The sequence below is a fragment of the Dromiciops gliroides genome, chromosome 5 (genome assembly GCF_019393635.1).
Source record: "Dromiciops gliroides isolate mDroGli1 chromosome 5, mDroGli1.pri, whole genome shotgun sequence".
Taxonomy (NCBI): Eukaryota; Metazoa; Chordata; class Mammalia; order Microbiotheria; family Microbiotheriidae; genus Dromiciops; species Dromiciops gliroides.
Genome location: NC_057865.1, coordinates 131,956,329 through 131,971,725, shown reverse-complemented (window position 1 = coordinate 131,971,725; position 15,397 = coordinate 131,956,329). Strand labels below are relative to the sequence as shown.

Below are 15,397 nucleotides of genomic sequence, written 5' to 3'. Positions count from 1 at the left end.
TGTTTCTTTCTTGATTTAGATTCAGATTAGAAGAAATGCTTAGATGCCATTGTAAAGGGGGTGGCCAGTTGCACCAACCCACAAGTTCCAGCTCAGTTAAGGGGGGGTAAGGTTGGTCTTCCACCACAATACCACCATAGGTCGGCTTGGGGGAGGATCAGGGATGAAAAATCTACCGAATTGTTCTCGGTTACTTCCCATGTTTGGACACAACTCATATTACCCAAGACCAGAAAACCTTCTCTCACCCATCTGGAGAGACAGGTGGGATTGGTTTCCTGGGATTCCAACAAAAACTGGTATGATCTTTTCTGCTGTCCTTTTTATTACAGGGAAGAGTAGCTCCAAATCCCTGCAACTCTCACCCTTTGCCAACCCGTTCTGGTATAATTGAAGGAGGCACCAGAACCCCTCCAGGCTAAAATGTGGACTTAGAGTATGGGCAGCTGGTCTTCCCAAAGTGCTGACCCATTCCATCTGAGCATTTGAATCTCCAAACCCAGTCTGTCTCCACTGTCTGTCTCACATCCTTAACTTCAATGGCCTGTAACTCAGGAGTTTCAGGGTTTCCTAATTTCCCTTCTGGACTTGGAGAGGTTATTTCTGGAGTCTTAAAAGGTTAGGGGGATGTAGGATCCATGGGATTTTCAAAGGATATTCCTATTCTTCCTACGGGATCAGTTCTTCCTTCAGATTCCCATGTACCAAATCCTTTTTGCTCCTCCATTACTTGTTTGAGCAGCTCCCACTGCCCCAAAATGTTACCGTCCTTCCCCCCTTTTGTACCAGGCTTGGTATATTGTACATTAAAGTCTTTTTAAACTTCACTCTCGGTCAATCAGATTCCTTATTCACAGTCCACTGCTCATGTTTTGGCTCTGGTTTTTCTTCTGGAAAAGGTTTTACTTGAGAGTAGTGAGTCCAGTTTCTCTCCTCAGTCCTCACTGCAATGTCAGTGAAAAGTAACACCAGGAACGGCTCTTCCCAGTCAGGTTCCAACTTGTTGCTCTTCCAGGCTCCAGGCTTAAATTGGTGGGCTGGAAACTCGAGAGGAGCAGTATAGGCCAGATGTCCCTTCTGTCGGAGTAAAGAAACAGAGGCAGAGAGGCCAGAAATATATTCTCTGAGAAACATGTCTTTCATTTCTATTATTGGGAACTCGGTTTTGTAACGATTGGAATAACGCCACCTGCTGGAGACTTACTGTAGAAGAGTTCCGCCCATGAAGTGAAGGTCTTTGAGGGCAAGACCAGGAGTCTTTTCTTTGGCGTCAGGAAGTGACGCAGGCTAGTGGGAGGAAGAAGGAAGAGACTAGCGCTCTGTCTGGCTCTCTTTCCTCAGGACTCTGGTGGAGAGCGGAGCTAGAAATGTGCTTTCCCTTTAATAGATAGGAATCTAGGCCTTTCTCTCTCTTTACCAAATTCTTATTCTCCTTAATAAATGCTTAAAAGTCTAACTCTTGCTAAAGCTTATAATTTATTGGTGACCACTCATTAGATATTTTAGACAGTTTAGCTAGAATTTTCACCCTTAACAGTTTCCCTTCCCAAGTAAGGATATCCAAATCTTCTTGATTTTGGGGTTTTTTACTATTCACATATACATTTAAGGCTTGACATACATGATTTTCATTAGACCCAAATTTAGGCCAAAGGACTGAACTTCCCTTGAGGGAAACCCCAGCCCATATTAGGCAACAATATTTTACCATTCTCTTTTTGCATTTTCCTCTATACTTCTCAAGTTTATCCCAGATTTCTAAGTTGTCTCCCAAAGTGCTGTCTTTGGGAATTTTAGGGAGGTGTATTTTCTTCCTTTTCTGTATCACTAGAGGTGGCATTCCTCATCTTAGTTCCTTCAACACAGTCTTTAATGAACCCTTTGAATTCTTGGGAACCACCCCGCCTGGCACACTGCTTGGCATATCCTAGCACACTGCTTGGCACACCCGGTGCCTATGGACTCTAACCGCCTGGCACACTGCTTGTGATTTCCTGTTGACATTTTTAATTAGATAGAAATTTATAATATGGCTTTAAAGAAAAGACTAGTTTGTTGAATTTAGGCATAAACTATTTGACATAAGTTTAGAAATTTTTTTCCTACAGTACATTTGTGTTGCATAAATATATACTCTTTCTGTTCAGATAATGAATCTTTTGGGAAAGTGAATTTTTCAGCATTAACCTCATACTATAACCTTAATATGTAATAGATGGAACATAAATAGAATTACAGCATATTGAGAGAAGTTTGGAAGTCTAGGTATTTGACTTCAGTGATATGTTATTGCTGATAAGGAAACTCACTTTGCCAATGCAGTTTCACAACTGTCCTGCAACTTATAAAGAGTTTACTGGGAGCAGGGAGAGGTTAAATGACTTATATAGGGCCCTCTAACTAGTATTGTGTATCATAGGCTAAACTTGAACCCAGGTTTTCTTCCCTCTGATGCTGACTTTCTGTCTACTATACCTTGTTGCCTCTCATTGAGATACTTATAAATACCTAACCATTTCTCTTACTTGTTTTTTATTTCCTAAACTGAAAACTGAATTTCCATTTTCATTTGGTTAAAAGTTAGAGAATGCAATAAAAACTAGTACAAAAGTACAATTGAAGATTGAGAGAAAGCCATTTCTGATTTGGCACATTACTTTTTTGAATGATAAATTTCTGTGTCCTAATAAGTACAGACATGAATTTCATTTTGTTTTGAGTGTGCATTACTTTTGAGGATTAGTTGAAGGAACTAGGCATATTTAGCTTGGAGAAGAGAAGACTGAGAGGTAGGGACACATGTTGAATAGGATAGCTGTCTACAAGTATTTGAAGTGATTAGAGTTGTTCTGTTTAGGCCCAGAGGGGAGAACAAGGAACTGTGGTAAGAAGTTGCCAAAAAGAAGCAAATTTAAGTTTGACTACTGGAAAAACTTGCTAAGGATTAGAGCGGTCCCAAAGTGAAATGTATTGCCTGGAGAGTTGTTGGGTTCCCCCTCCTTTGAGGTCTTTAAGCATAGACATGGTGATTAGCTGTCATTCTTGTGTGTGTGTGTGTGTGTGGGGGGTGTAAAGAAGTGTCCTCCAATCATGTCCTCCAGTTACATTGATGGCCTCCAATTTGTTTAGCCATCACCCAGTCTATGGACATCTACTTTATTTCTAGTTCTTTGCTCCCTCAGAAATGCTGCTGTGAGTATTTTAGGTATGTGGGACCTTTCTTTTTTAATGTAATGTCTTAATAACTTCCTTGAAGGTAGTTGGCTAGCTAGCTAGCCCTTAGCCCCGTCCCTGACACAATGTAAGTACTTAATAAATGCTTATTGACAGACTGACTTGTAGGCTATAGACCTATAGCATTTGGCTGTTGTTGGTGGTCACCATTCCTAAAATGTCACCATAGTGACTGTTGAACACATTCTCCCACCAAGGCCCTCGGTATCTGTGGTGAAGATTGGGTACATACTTATAGGAACCTGTCAGGAAAACATTTGAGGAAGAAAACCCATGTGCTTAGGATAGTTTACAACTCTGGACTGCAGGCTTTTGATGCCATCATTGGTTCATTCAGGAATATCTGTACTCCATGTAACTGCTTCTCTTGTTGGTCCTAGTTCCTCTTCAGATGGGCAGTTCCTTTTTTCTCTGTGGAGGAAGACTTGGGTAAGCATCAAACAGGAGGAGAACGTGGCAGGTGCTTTTCAATTGCTCTACTGGAGGGAACTCCCATATTGATGAGATACTGTCTCCATTTAAGTATCAGTTTAGCTTAACAAAGATTTATTGAATTCCTATTTTTTTGTAAGTCTCTTTGCTGGGTACTATGGGGGAACCAAAGACATTGAAGATTATGGTCCTTGCCCTCTTGGTGTTGACCTTGTAGTAGGGAAGATAAAAATGATGATAGGAGATATAATCATATAATGTAGAAGTACAATAAAAAGGTACAATGTGTTATTTTAATTATAGGGATAAAATTAAAGTCTGTACTTGCTTGTTACTTTAAGATTTTCAGTTTCATTAGTGTAGGTTTCTTTCCACTGATAAAGATTACTACCCTTCCATGGTTCAGGGGGTCTCTGAAAGTTGCTGTAGCGAAAAAAATATCTTGGATACTATCCAGGTGAAGAATTTTTCTGTACTTAACAAGACTTCTATTTCAACTTCAGACAAATAGCATGTTGGTGTTTGGTAATAAATGCTACATTTAAAGAATCAATTGTGTGCCTATAGGACTGGGGGAGATTTGTTTGAGGAACTCATGTGAATAATATTTAGGGTAGTGATGGGTAATTCTCAGGGCAGGCATTTTGTTTCCCTCTTGGAGTCCTTGGACACGCTTGTCTAAATAAACACTGACTGGGCTGCTCTTCTGATAGCACAGTGAGTGTGGGCCTACTGTTGAATAAAATGGTTTGGATTTTTGTGGGATTTTATGTAACAGCTGTTGTTTTTTTCTTTCTCACCATAGTAGTGGTTGTAAAGTGGTTACACAATACAGCAAAATTACTTCACTGTTTAAAGTGGGTCTTATACAGTTGCAAGAGCCCTGTTGTGAATCCACATTTTCACACATGACTGCAGTCATAAAGTTCTCATAGTTAAGATGACAGTTGCTCACTTGAATCCTAAATACTAGCTGAAGACGGTAGTGCTGGAATGAAACTTTAATTTTTAGGTCATAACAAGCAGATGATAGTAATGATAACTGACATTTTGGTGTGTTAGGGTTTGCAAAACACCTTATGCATATGATCTTATTTGAGCTCCACTTCAGCCCTGTGACTTATGTAGTAGAGGGATTAGCTCCTTTTGACAGAGATTGAACTTAAATTAAGTGACTTAATCATGGTCACTCAACTGGTAAGTGTTGGAGACATGTTTGGATTTGCCTATTCAGACACTGCCAAACTATATTTGCTTTTTTTGTGAATAAAAAATTGTACATGTTGGAATATTATCCCTCCAATTCTGTGCAAATGTATATATTTTTAGGAGAAATTACAATTACTATTTCAATTTGTGCCGTAAATTTCAATTATGGGGAATGTCTGCTCTCATGTTTAATAGGACATCCCTATTTTTTTGATTTGAAGTCTTTAAAAAAATCCTTAACCAAATGTCAGTTAAAATGGGCATTTCCATTTACTTAGAGAAAATAAAAAGTGAATTGGAAGTGAAATTGTGCATCTATTATGTTCAGCTTGCTTTTCTTTTTAAATGTAACAAGTTCTACATTTAAGTTTCAAAGCTTTCCAGCCTGGGACTCTGTTCCTCTTAATCTTTATCATCTGACCTTACAGAGTTACTCCTGCCCTTTTGAAGATCTCTACATTTGCAGTAATTTTTGATACTTGCTGCCAGTGCTTTATTTGGTCTAATCAATCATCTTTCCAGCTTTAGTTCCTGAATAGGTTCAGTCCCCTGCTGTGATTTTGGATGAGATCGTAATCTGTGGGGTAGCCAGTGTCTGACCTTGGGTTACCTGGCTTCCTGGGCCCAATCTTCTTCCAGACTTAGGGGGTACCTCCCCCAGTCTTTGAGGTTAAGAGTGATAGATATACCTGCTAACACAAATCTAGCAACTATATGATCGGAACTATAAAACACTTTTCACACATATGAAGTTAGATTTAAACAATTGGAAAAATATTAATTGCTCATGAGTAGGCTGAGCTAATATAATAAAAACTATAATCTTACCTAAATTAATTTATTTAGTACTATAAAAATATTTTATAGATCTAGAAAAGATAATAACAAAATTCATCTGGAAGAACAAAACCTCAAGGATATCAAGGGAATCAGTGAAAAAAAAAATGTGAAAGAAGGTGGTCTAGGAGTACCAGATCTCAAACTGTATTATTATCAAAACAATCTGGTACTGGCTAAGAAATAGGTAGATAATTGGAATAGAGTAGATACAAATTACACTATAGTAAATGACTATAGTAATTTAGTATATGATAAATTCAAAGATCCAAGCTTTTGGAACAAAACCTCATCATTTGACAAATACTGCAAAACAGTAATAACAGTAACATCTCACACCATATACTAAAATAAGGTCAAAATGGGTACATGATTTACACATAAAGGGTGATACCATAAGCAATTTAAGAGAGCATGGAATAGTTTATCTGTCAGATTTATGGACAGAGAAAGAATTTGGTACCAAAGAAGATATAGAGAACAATATAAAATGGAAAAAAAAGAATTTTGATTATATAAAATTTAAAAAGTTTTGTACAAAGAAAACTAATGTAACCAACGTTATATACGGGAAGGAGAAAACTGGGAATTTTCAGACAAAGAAATCAAAGCTATCTGTAATCATATAAAAATGGTGTAGATCACTATTGATCAGAGAAATGAAAATTAAAACAACTCTGAGGTATCACATCATACCTATCAGAGTGGCAAATATAACAAAAAGGGAAAATATTAGGTGTTGGAGGGGATGTGGGAAAACTGGGAGGCTAATTCACTGTTTGTGGAGTTGTGAAAAGATCCAATCATTCTGGAGAACAATTTGGAGCTATTCCCAAAGGGCTGTACCCTATGATCCATCAATATCACTGCTAGGTTTTTATCCCAAGGATGTGCCTAAAAAGAGAAAAAGACCTATTTGTCCAAAAATATTTATAGCAGCTCTTTTTGTGGTGGCTAAGAATTGGAAATCTAAGGAAAGCCCATCAGTTGGGGAATGGCTAAACAAGCTGTGGTATGTGATGGTGATGGAATATTATTGTGCTATAAGAAATGACAAGCAGGATGATTTCAGAAAGGCCTCCCAAAGAGAAGTTATTCACAAGAGGTAGAGGAGTTACAGCTGAATCCACAGGATAAGAAAGCAAGAAGCTCAACAGGTAACCCTTATTTGTAAAGTGCACACTCTGTAACCCCCTCCCCCCACCAGGGTCCATTTGTGCTTTGGGCCCCATTTAGGGATTTCCCTCTTGCCACAGAGATTCTTCTGGCTTATCCCCGACCTTCTTTCACTCCTTTGCATCAATCAGTGGATATTGATTCTGACTAGTTATACAAGGTAGTATGGAGAATAAGGAGGAGGGAACTCAGACTTCTTTTTTTACCTTGGGTGGCTTCTAGGTTAGGGACTTGGAACACATCTTCTCCCATTCTTGCAAAAAGCAACAGACACAATGGGGCAGCTAGGTGGCGCAGTGGATAGAGCACTGGCCCTGGAGTCAGGAGTACCTGAGTTTAAATCCAGCCTCAGACACTTAACACTTACTAGCTGTGTGACCCTGGGCAAGTCACTTAACCCCCATTGCCTCACTAAAAAAAAAAAAAAGCAACAGACACTAATTCTGTCTAGCCAGAGAACTAAAGAATGAAAGAATGGATGGAATAGGGCAGAGAGAGTCAGCATTTGTTGCTTTATCCAGTCTGAAGGAAATAGGACTGAAATATAATTGGGGCCAGTCTTATCCCCATAGGTACTTGGAGCATGGACTGAGGCCAGAGGAAAGTAAATTTGCTGATCTTGGAGGAAGCTGAGACAGTATTGAAGTTCAGCAGCAAGGGTATAACCATGATCAAAGGGGAAAGAGTCAGAAATAGAGTGATAGGGGAATATAAGGGAAAAGCCCTCTAAAGCTGCCAAAGATTTCAAGGTGAAGAAAATCAACTGAAAAACCTAAAGCATAACAGAGAGGATACTAAATTAGAAGATAGGATGAGTACTAAAATACTTATTTATTATATTACAAGACAAAGTTAATTGAACCAAGTACTGACAAAATAGAACCCTATGGAATCCCATTTGAGCATAGAAACATAACAGCAAAATATTCCAGAAGGATTCAAGAGAAAAATTAAACTGAGAGGAAGTTAGAAGGGAACAAATGAATTTATGGACTTCATAGCAGATATAATTAGCATGTTAGTAAAGTTTGGACCCACAGTGGCAAGTCTGTTTAAGAAATGAAAAAGAACAATAGATTAAGAATAATATAATAAAGTGAAGGGCAGTCTGGAAAAAGAGGAGCATAAGGCAATAAAGGTGAAAGAACACCTAACTTATATGTAAGTAAAGGCCATTTATCTTGAAGTCATGTTGCACAGAGACAATTTAAGGATCCTAGGCCTTCCTGAAGAGCATAACATCCAAGAAGCTGAACACCACAATGTACAACATAATACAAGAAAAATAACCAGAATTTTTAGGTACACAAAACAAATCATCATTAGATTGTTGGTGTACAAGTAGGGCACTTCCTCAATGAGAGAGATATACTTTTCCAGGTACAACATGCTGACTCAAGAGACATTGGTTAGAAGATGAAGCTTAAACCTAGTACTTCAGAAGCTTTAATTCTATGAGGAACACAAATATATTGAAAAAGGAATAATAAGTATATAGTTCATGAATCAAAAAGTAAAAGTTCAGAGTAGACATGGAAGAAAATTAATGAGGAGAACAAGGTAAAGGAATACTTCTTAGAAAAGTGTGAAAGAAAAAAGGGGAGAAAAAACTAACCAAAAAATAAACAGAAAAGCAGGACAGAAGGAAGGATTTTGAATGAACCATTTATAAAAGAAGGAAAGAAAAAGAAACCAATAAATCAGGTTGTCAAGAGCTGATAAATGTCAGGCACTATGCTAAGCCCTGGGAATACAAAAAAAGACAAAAACCATTTCTGCTGACAAGGAGCTAATAATCTAATCCGCAAGATCCCATGCAAACAGCTATGTATAAACAAAGCTATATTCAGGATAAATTCTCCACTTTATTTAATCTCAGGTACTAGCATTAAGAGGAACTGGGAAAAGCTTCTTTCAAGAGGTGAAACTTAAAGGAAGCTGGGAAAGCCAGCAGGACGAGGGAAAGCAATCCAGGAATGAAGGACAGCCACAGTTAGGAGATGGGAGTGTCTTGCCTTGTGTAAGGAACAGCAAGGAACAGTGTCAGTGTCGCTAAATCCTAGAGTCTGTAGAAGGGAGTAACATATAAGAGGTCTGGAAAGGGAGGAGGAGAGGTTATGGATAAGTGAAGTAAAATTTTAAAACTAGGGAAAGAGTTGGCAGATGAGATGAAGGTAGTTGAGGGTGGGCAGCAGAGAGCAGGGGGGAAAGGCATGTTTAGTAGATTGAGCAAAATTAATTGTAATCTAGAACATCAAGGGAAATAAAAAATGGAAGACATGAAGGGAGAATAGCACTTCTATACCTCAAATAATATTATAAAGTAGCAAAACAGTATTTTTTTTTAAATAGAAAAGTTGATCAGTGAAGCACACTAGAAGAAGTAGAATCAGAAATAATAGAATTGTCACTTTGTTTGATAAACCCTAATATATGAATTAACTAGGAAAGAACTCCCTGTTGGAGAAGAGTGTTGGAAAACGGGAAAGTGCTATGGTGCAAATTCCACTTAGAGCAATACTTTACATCATATTTTACAATAAATTCAAAATAAATGTTTGAATTTAATATTAATAAAATTTTAGGAGAGAAATAGGTTGTATTACTTTTTACAGTTCTTGGTAGGGAATTAATTCTTAACTAAACAAGGGATAGAAGCACTTACAAAAGATAAAATCCATATTTTTGGTTATGTGAAATTAAAAAGCTTTTGCACAAAATCTGTCTAGGACAGGCGGGAAATTGTTGCCTGGCAAAAAGCTTTGTATATAATTTCTCTCATAAGGTTTGGTATCCAAATTATGTAGGCCTCTAACAGACACATATGACCAAAAGTCATTCGTCAGTAGACAAGTGGTCAAAATATAGGAACAGATAGTTCTCAGAAGAAGTAGAAACTCTTAACAACCATATTAAAGAAAGCTCCAAAAGAATAATAAGGAAACGCATATCCAAGCACCCAGAAAATTGGCAAAGATGACAAATGACAGAAATAGTGTTGGAGGAGCTATGGAAAAACAGACATTAGTACATTGTAGGTGGAACTGTGAATTGGTATGACTACTCTGGAAAGAAATTTGGAATTAAAGTGACCAAAATGCCCTTGGATCCAGAGATTCTTCTGCTAGGCACATACCCCAAGGAGGTCATTGACAAAAAGAAAAATTAAATGTACATCAAATATTGACTGTACTTTTTTTCTCCTCCATAAAACTTTATTTTTATATGGAAGACTGCATATTGTATATACGTATATGCTCATATACATAAAAATTATGTGTGTACATATATAAAATAGTTTTTCTTTTTACTATTACTATCACTTGTAATGAACTCTCCCACTAATAAAATCTCACTTGTAGTTAAGCAAACCAAAATAATATACTCACCATGTCTGAAAATATATGCCTTATTTTTACCCCCAAATTTTTAGCATTTTTATTTAAAGTTTTGAGTTCCAAATTCTATCCCTCCCTCTTTCCCTCCCCAGCTCCCTCCCTGAGGTGGCAAAAAGATATTGGTTATACTTGTGCAGTTATGTAAAACATTTCCATAATAGTAATTTTATATAAGAACAGTCAAATAAAAGAATAAAAACGAAAGAAAGAAAGTGAAAAAGTGCATGCTTCAGTCTTCAGTCAATATCAGTTCTTCCTCTAGAGGCAGATAATATGCTTCATCAATAGTCCTTTGGGATTGTCTTAGATAATTGTATTTCTGAGAATAGTTAAGTCATTCACAGTTGTTCATCAAACAATATTGCTGTCACTATGTACAACATTCTCCTGGTCCTGTTCACTTCACTATGTATCAGTTCATGTAAGTCTTTCCAGGTTTTCTAAAATCATCTTGCTTGTCATTTCTTATAGGTCAATAATATTCTGTTATAATCATATACCACATTTTGTTTAGCTATTCCCCAATTTATGGGCATTCCTTTGATTTTCAGTTCTTAGCCACCACAAAAAGAGCAGCTATAAATATTTTTCTACAAACAGGTCCTTTTTCCTTTTTTTTTTTTTTGATTGTCTTTGAGATATAGACCTGTCTGTGGTATTACTGGATCAAAGAGTATGCCCTTTGGGCATAGCTCCAAATTGCCCTCCAGAATGCTTGGATCAGTTCACAACTCCACCAACAGTGTATTAGTGTCTTAGTTTTTCCATATCCCCTCCAACAGCCCAATATTTTCTTTTTTTTTTTGTCATATTAGCCACTCTGATAGGTGTGAAGTCGTAACTCAGAGTTGTTTTAATTTATGTTACTCTGATCAGTAGTGATTTAGAGCATTTTTTCATATGACTATAGATGGCTTTGGTTGTTTGAAAACTGCCTGTTTATATCCTTCAACCAGTTATCAATTGGGGAATGACTTATATTTTTATAAAATTGACTCAGTTCTCTATGTATTTGGGAAGTGAGGCCTTTATCAGAGGTACTTGTTACAAATACTTTTCTCCAGTTTTCTGCCTTCCTTAAAATTTTGGTTGCATTGGTTTTGTTTGTGGAAAACCCTTTTAATTTTGTATAATCAAAATTATCTGATTTTACTGCAGATACATGCAAAGAGAGTTGATGAAAACATTTAGTAATGAAACCAGTTTCTTTTTAGTGTGTTGTATTCTTTTGTTGTAGTGTTTTGTTTTTAATTTTGAAAATAATTAAAAAAATAATATATGTAATATTCAATATATAATAATTATTAGAAATGTGCTGCTGCTATGATAATTTACAGCTACTTGGCTTCACAAAGTGATATTCCTTACATCAAGTTTGCACAGGATATGTTTCTTACTTGTTTAGAAATTATGTTGTGTGACCAGGAAGAGATTAAAGAAAAACAAGTTATTTATTGATCTCACAGTTGTTGGCAGCATAGGAGTTAGATAATTTTGAATCATTTCCAACCAATTTCTTCACTTGAATTTTTTTGAAAAGATTAGGTAAAGTTAACAATTAACTCTTTGTGTGGTTGAAGTGGTGAGTTTTTTCTTTTGTGTCTAAAAATATATCTGCTTTGTATTAGGTTTATTCTCTTTTAAAAATGATACCCATTGTTTTTGACATATCATTCACTTGTCAATAAATGATTCCATTCTATGCTACCTATATCCCCCAAAATCAGTTAAATGAAACTGTCTCACAATGGTGATTCCAAGAGAGTATATATAACTTTACTTTTTTCCAGTAGTTGACTATTGTGACAATTAAAAATATGAGAGACATAGTTTCTGGGTAATTTAATAATTTTATTAATAAGCCTGCAGGGTATTAATAAAAGGAGGTCTATGGCACCTCAGACCGATACCTTCCTTGTGGTTGGGTCTTGGTTCATATACCCTTCTCACTGTAGGAGGTCCATCACACAGCCATCAAATTGAATTGGTTAACATTCAAATCGAGTTGGTTGATGTGATTGGAGGTGGGATATTAAAATGAAGTTTAGGGATGACATCAGAGAAAGGAATGTAAGACCCCCCACTCAAGTTGATCAGAGCAAAATAGATTTCCTTGCCTCATGGGCTATCTAGACAAAAGGATCTGTATTCACCCACAATTCTTTGTAAGCTTGGGGTTGGGTTGGGTTTGATCCAGATGAGATTTGATGGAATCTCTCAAGGAGAGTGAGCTTGCCTTAAGAAAGAAGGGGAGATCTCTGGGTCCTCCCAGATATTGATTATTAATAATTATTTCTCACACTATTTTTTCGGTACCAAATTTGTTTAATCTTTACATTTCCCCATTCATCTTGATTCAGTCATTAGTGCTGCTTCCTTCTGAAGGAGCATCCTTCTCTAAGTCTTGCCTTTCTTCCTGTAGGCTGACAAAGTACAGTGGAGCATCCGATACAGAGAACCACTGTTTGTGCATGACTGAAGACTGTGGTGATTTTATTGCAGCCTGGGCACTTTACATCCATGAAATATGAGTTCGGATTCTGCACCAGGTTCTTCTTCTTGTGTTTCTGTTTCTCCTCAGGAGAGGGGTGCAGGAGATCTTTCGCAAGAGGCATGTTGGCAAGGAGAGATCTTTACTGCAGGAAAAGAGCTCTCACTATATTTTCCTTTTTTTTTTGGTGAGGCAATTGGGGTTAAGTGACTTGCCCAGGGTCACACAGCTAGTAAGTGTTATGTGTCTGAGGCCAGATTTGAACTCAGTTTCTCCTGACTCCAGGGCCCATGCTCCACCTAGCTGCCCCTCTCACGCTATTTTTTAACAGAAAGGAAGGATGTATATTTAAACTTAAGTAATTTGATGTCAAAGCTATGGTTTTTCTAGTATCAGTGTATGACTGTGAGAGTGTGACTATGAGAAAAGCTGAATGCAGCAGAATTGACTCTTTTGAATTGTGGAACTGGAGAAGACTTTAGAGTTCAGTCAATGCTTAAAGAAATTAATTCAGGCTGTTCACTGGAAGGTCACATCCTGAAGCTGAAACTTAATTACTTTAGCCAATACTTACTCATCGAAAAAGACCCTGATGTTGGGAAAGTTTAAATGCAAAATGAAAAGGGGATGGCAGAGTATGAGATGGACAGATAGTGTCATGGAAACAACAAACATGAACTTGGACAGAATTTGAGAGATAGTGGAGGATAGAAGGGCCTGGCATGCTTTGGTCCATGAGTCACAAAGAGTTGTATGGGACTGAACAACTGGACCACAATAACAGTAATTTGGAGCCAGCATTGTCATCTGTATTTGACCCAAGTTTTAATGACTTGTATTGTCTTCATTTACTTTGCTAAAGTCATTGTGTGTGTATTCTTCTGGCTTTGTTCTCCTCACTGTGTAGCATCATATGTGTCTTTCCATATTTTTCCATAGTCTTTATATTTGTTATCTCTTGTGGAATAACATGTCCTGACAATCTCTAAACCTTGCTGCTTACACTCTGGCCATCTTCTTCATCCCCTACCATCAGAACTGGGACCCAGGTGGACTCTAAGAGTCAGATTTTCACATTTTCTTTCCCCATCCAGGCCAACAATCCCCTTCCCTGCTTTTTCCTAACTGTACCACATGAACCTACCCCCCTTTCCCCTGTCTAGTCCCCCTTTTTGTGTTGTCTTTTCTCAGTAGAATATAAGCTCCCAGAGGACAAGGACTGTCTTTCCTTGTATTTTTATTCCCAGCATTTAGCACAGTACCTGGCTCACAGTATGAGCTTAATGAATTTTTTCCCCATTCATCACAGTGTATAATATTCCATTACATTCATCTACCCAATTTATTTAGTTATTCCCTAATCACCAGGCATAGTGGAATAAAATAGAAACTCCTCTGTTTAGCTTTTTTTTTTTTTAAAGTAAGGCAATTGGGGTTAAGTGACTTGCCCAGGGTCACACAGCTAGTAAGTGTTAAGTGTCTGAGACCGGATTTGAACTCAGGTACTCCTGACTCCAGGGCCGGTGCCCTATCCACTGCGCCATGTAGCTGCCCCTCTGTTTAGCTTTTGAAGCCTTTCCCAACCTGGTCCCCTCCTCTCTGTGTAGCCTCATTGTACATTCCTTTCCTTTCTACTCGATGCAATTCAGTCAAACTTCCCACCCCCGATTTCTTACACATGACACTTGATCTTCCATTGCCTTGTCTTTATACTGGCAGTCCTGGAATGCACTCTCTTTCTCCTCACCTCTGCCTCAGAGAAGACCTTACTTCCTTCAAGACTTTGATCAAGTGCCACGGGCTACACGATACCTTTCCTGATTACTTCAGCTGCTAGTGTCTTTGCTTCTTTTTTTATTTGTTGTTCAGGTGTTTCAGTCATGTCTGACTCTTTGTGTCCCTGTTTGCAGTTTTCTTGGCAAAGATACTGGAGTGTTTGCCATTTCCTTCTCCAGCTCGTTTTACAGATGAGGAAGTAGAGGCAAACAGGGTTATGTGATGTGTCCAGAGTCATACAGCTAGTGTTTGAGGTCAAATTTGAACTCAGATCTTCTTTACTGCAGGAGTGGTGCTCTATCTACTGTGCCACCTATATGTCCACTCCCCCTAGTTACCTTATACTTCTCTCCTTAGTTACCTTTTAAATATCTTATGTTTATTTTATTGGTGTGAGGTCAAACCTCAGAATAGTTTTGATTTGGATTTTTCTTTTTATTGATTTGGAGCAATTTTTCTAAGGATTATTAATAGTTTGCAGTTTCTGGAGGACTTTTTGTTCCTATCTTTTTCACGTATACATTGGGGAATGGCTTTTGGTCTTATAGGTTTTTGTTTTTTGTTTGTTTTTGTTTTTTTGGTGAGGCGGTTGGGGTTAAGTGAATTGCCCAGGGTCATACAGCTACTAAGTGTCAAGTATCTAAGGCCAGATTTTAACTCAGGTCCTCCAGACTCCAGGGTTGGTGCTCTATCCACTGTGCCACCTACCTGCCCCAGTCTTATAGGTTTTTGTGAATTCCCTTTGTATCTTGCATATCAGGTGCTTGTCAAATCTTTGCAAATATTTTTATCCTCGTCTAGGCTTTTTCTTATTTTAGCTGCACTGAGTTTGTTTGTACTAAAG

General features: G+C 37.6%; 2 protein-coding genes across 2 annotated transcripts in view; one reads left to right on the top strand and one right to left on the bottom strand.

Annotated features, from left to right (window-relative positions):
• Positions 1 to 15,397, top strand: part of ST7 (suppression of tumorigenicity 7) — a 283,882-nt gene that overhangs the window by 12,002 nt on the left and 256,483 nt on the right.
• LOC122729276 (40S ribosomal protein S27-like) lies at positions 12,650 to 12,904 on the bottom strand. The gene has a single exon (XM_043968042.1). The coding sequence runs from the start codon at positions 12,899 to 12,901 to the stop codon at positions 12,650 to 12,652; it is 252 nt and encodes an 83-aa protein (XP_043823977.1). The 5' UTR covers positions 12,902 to 12,904.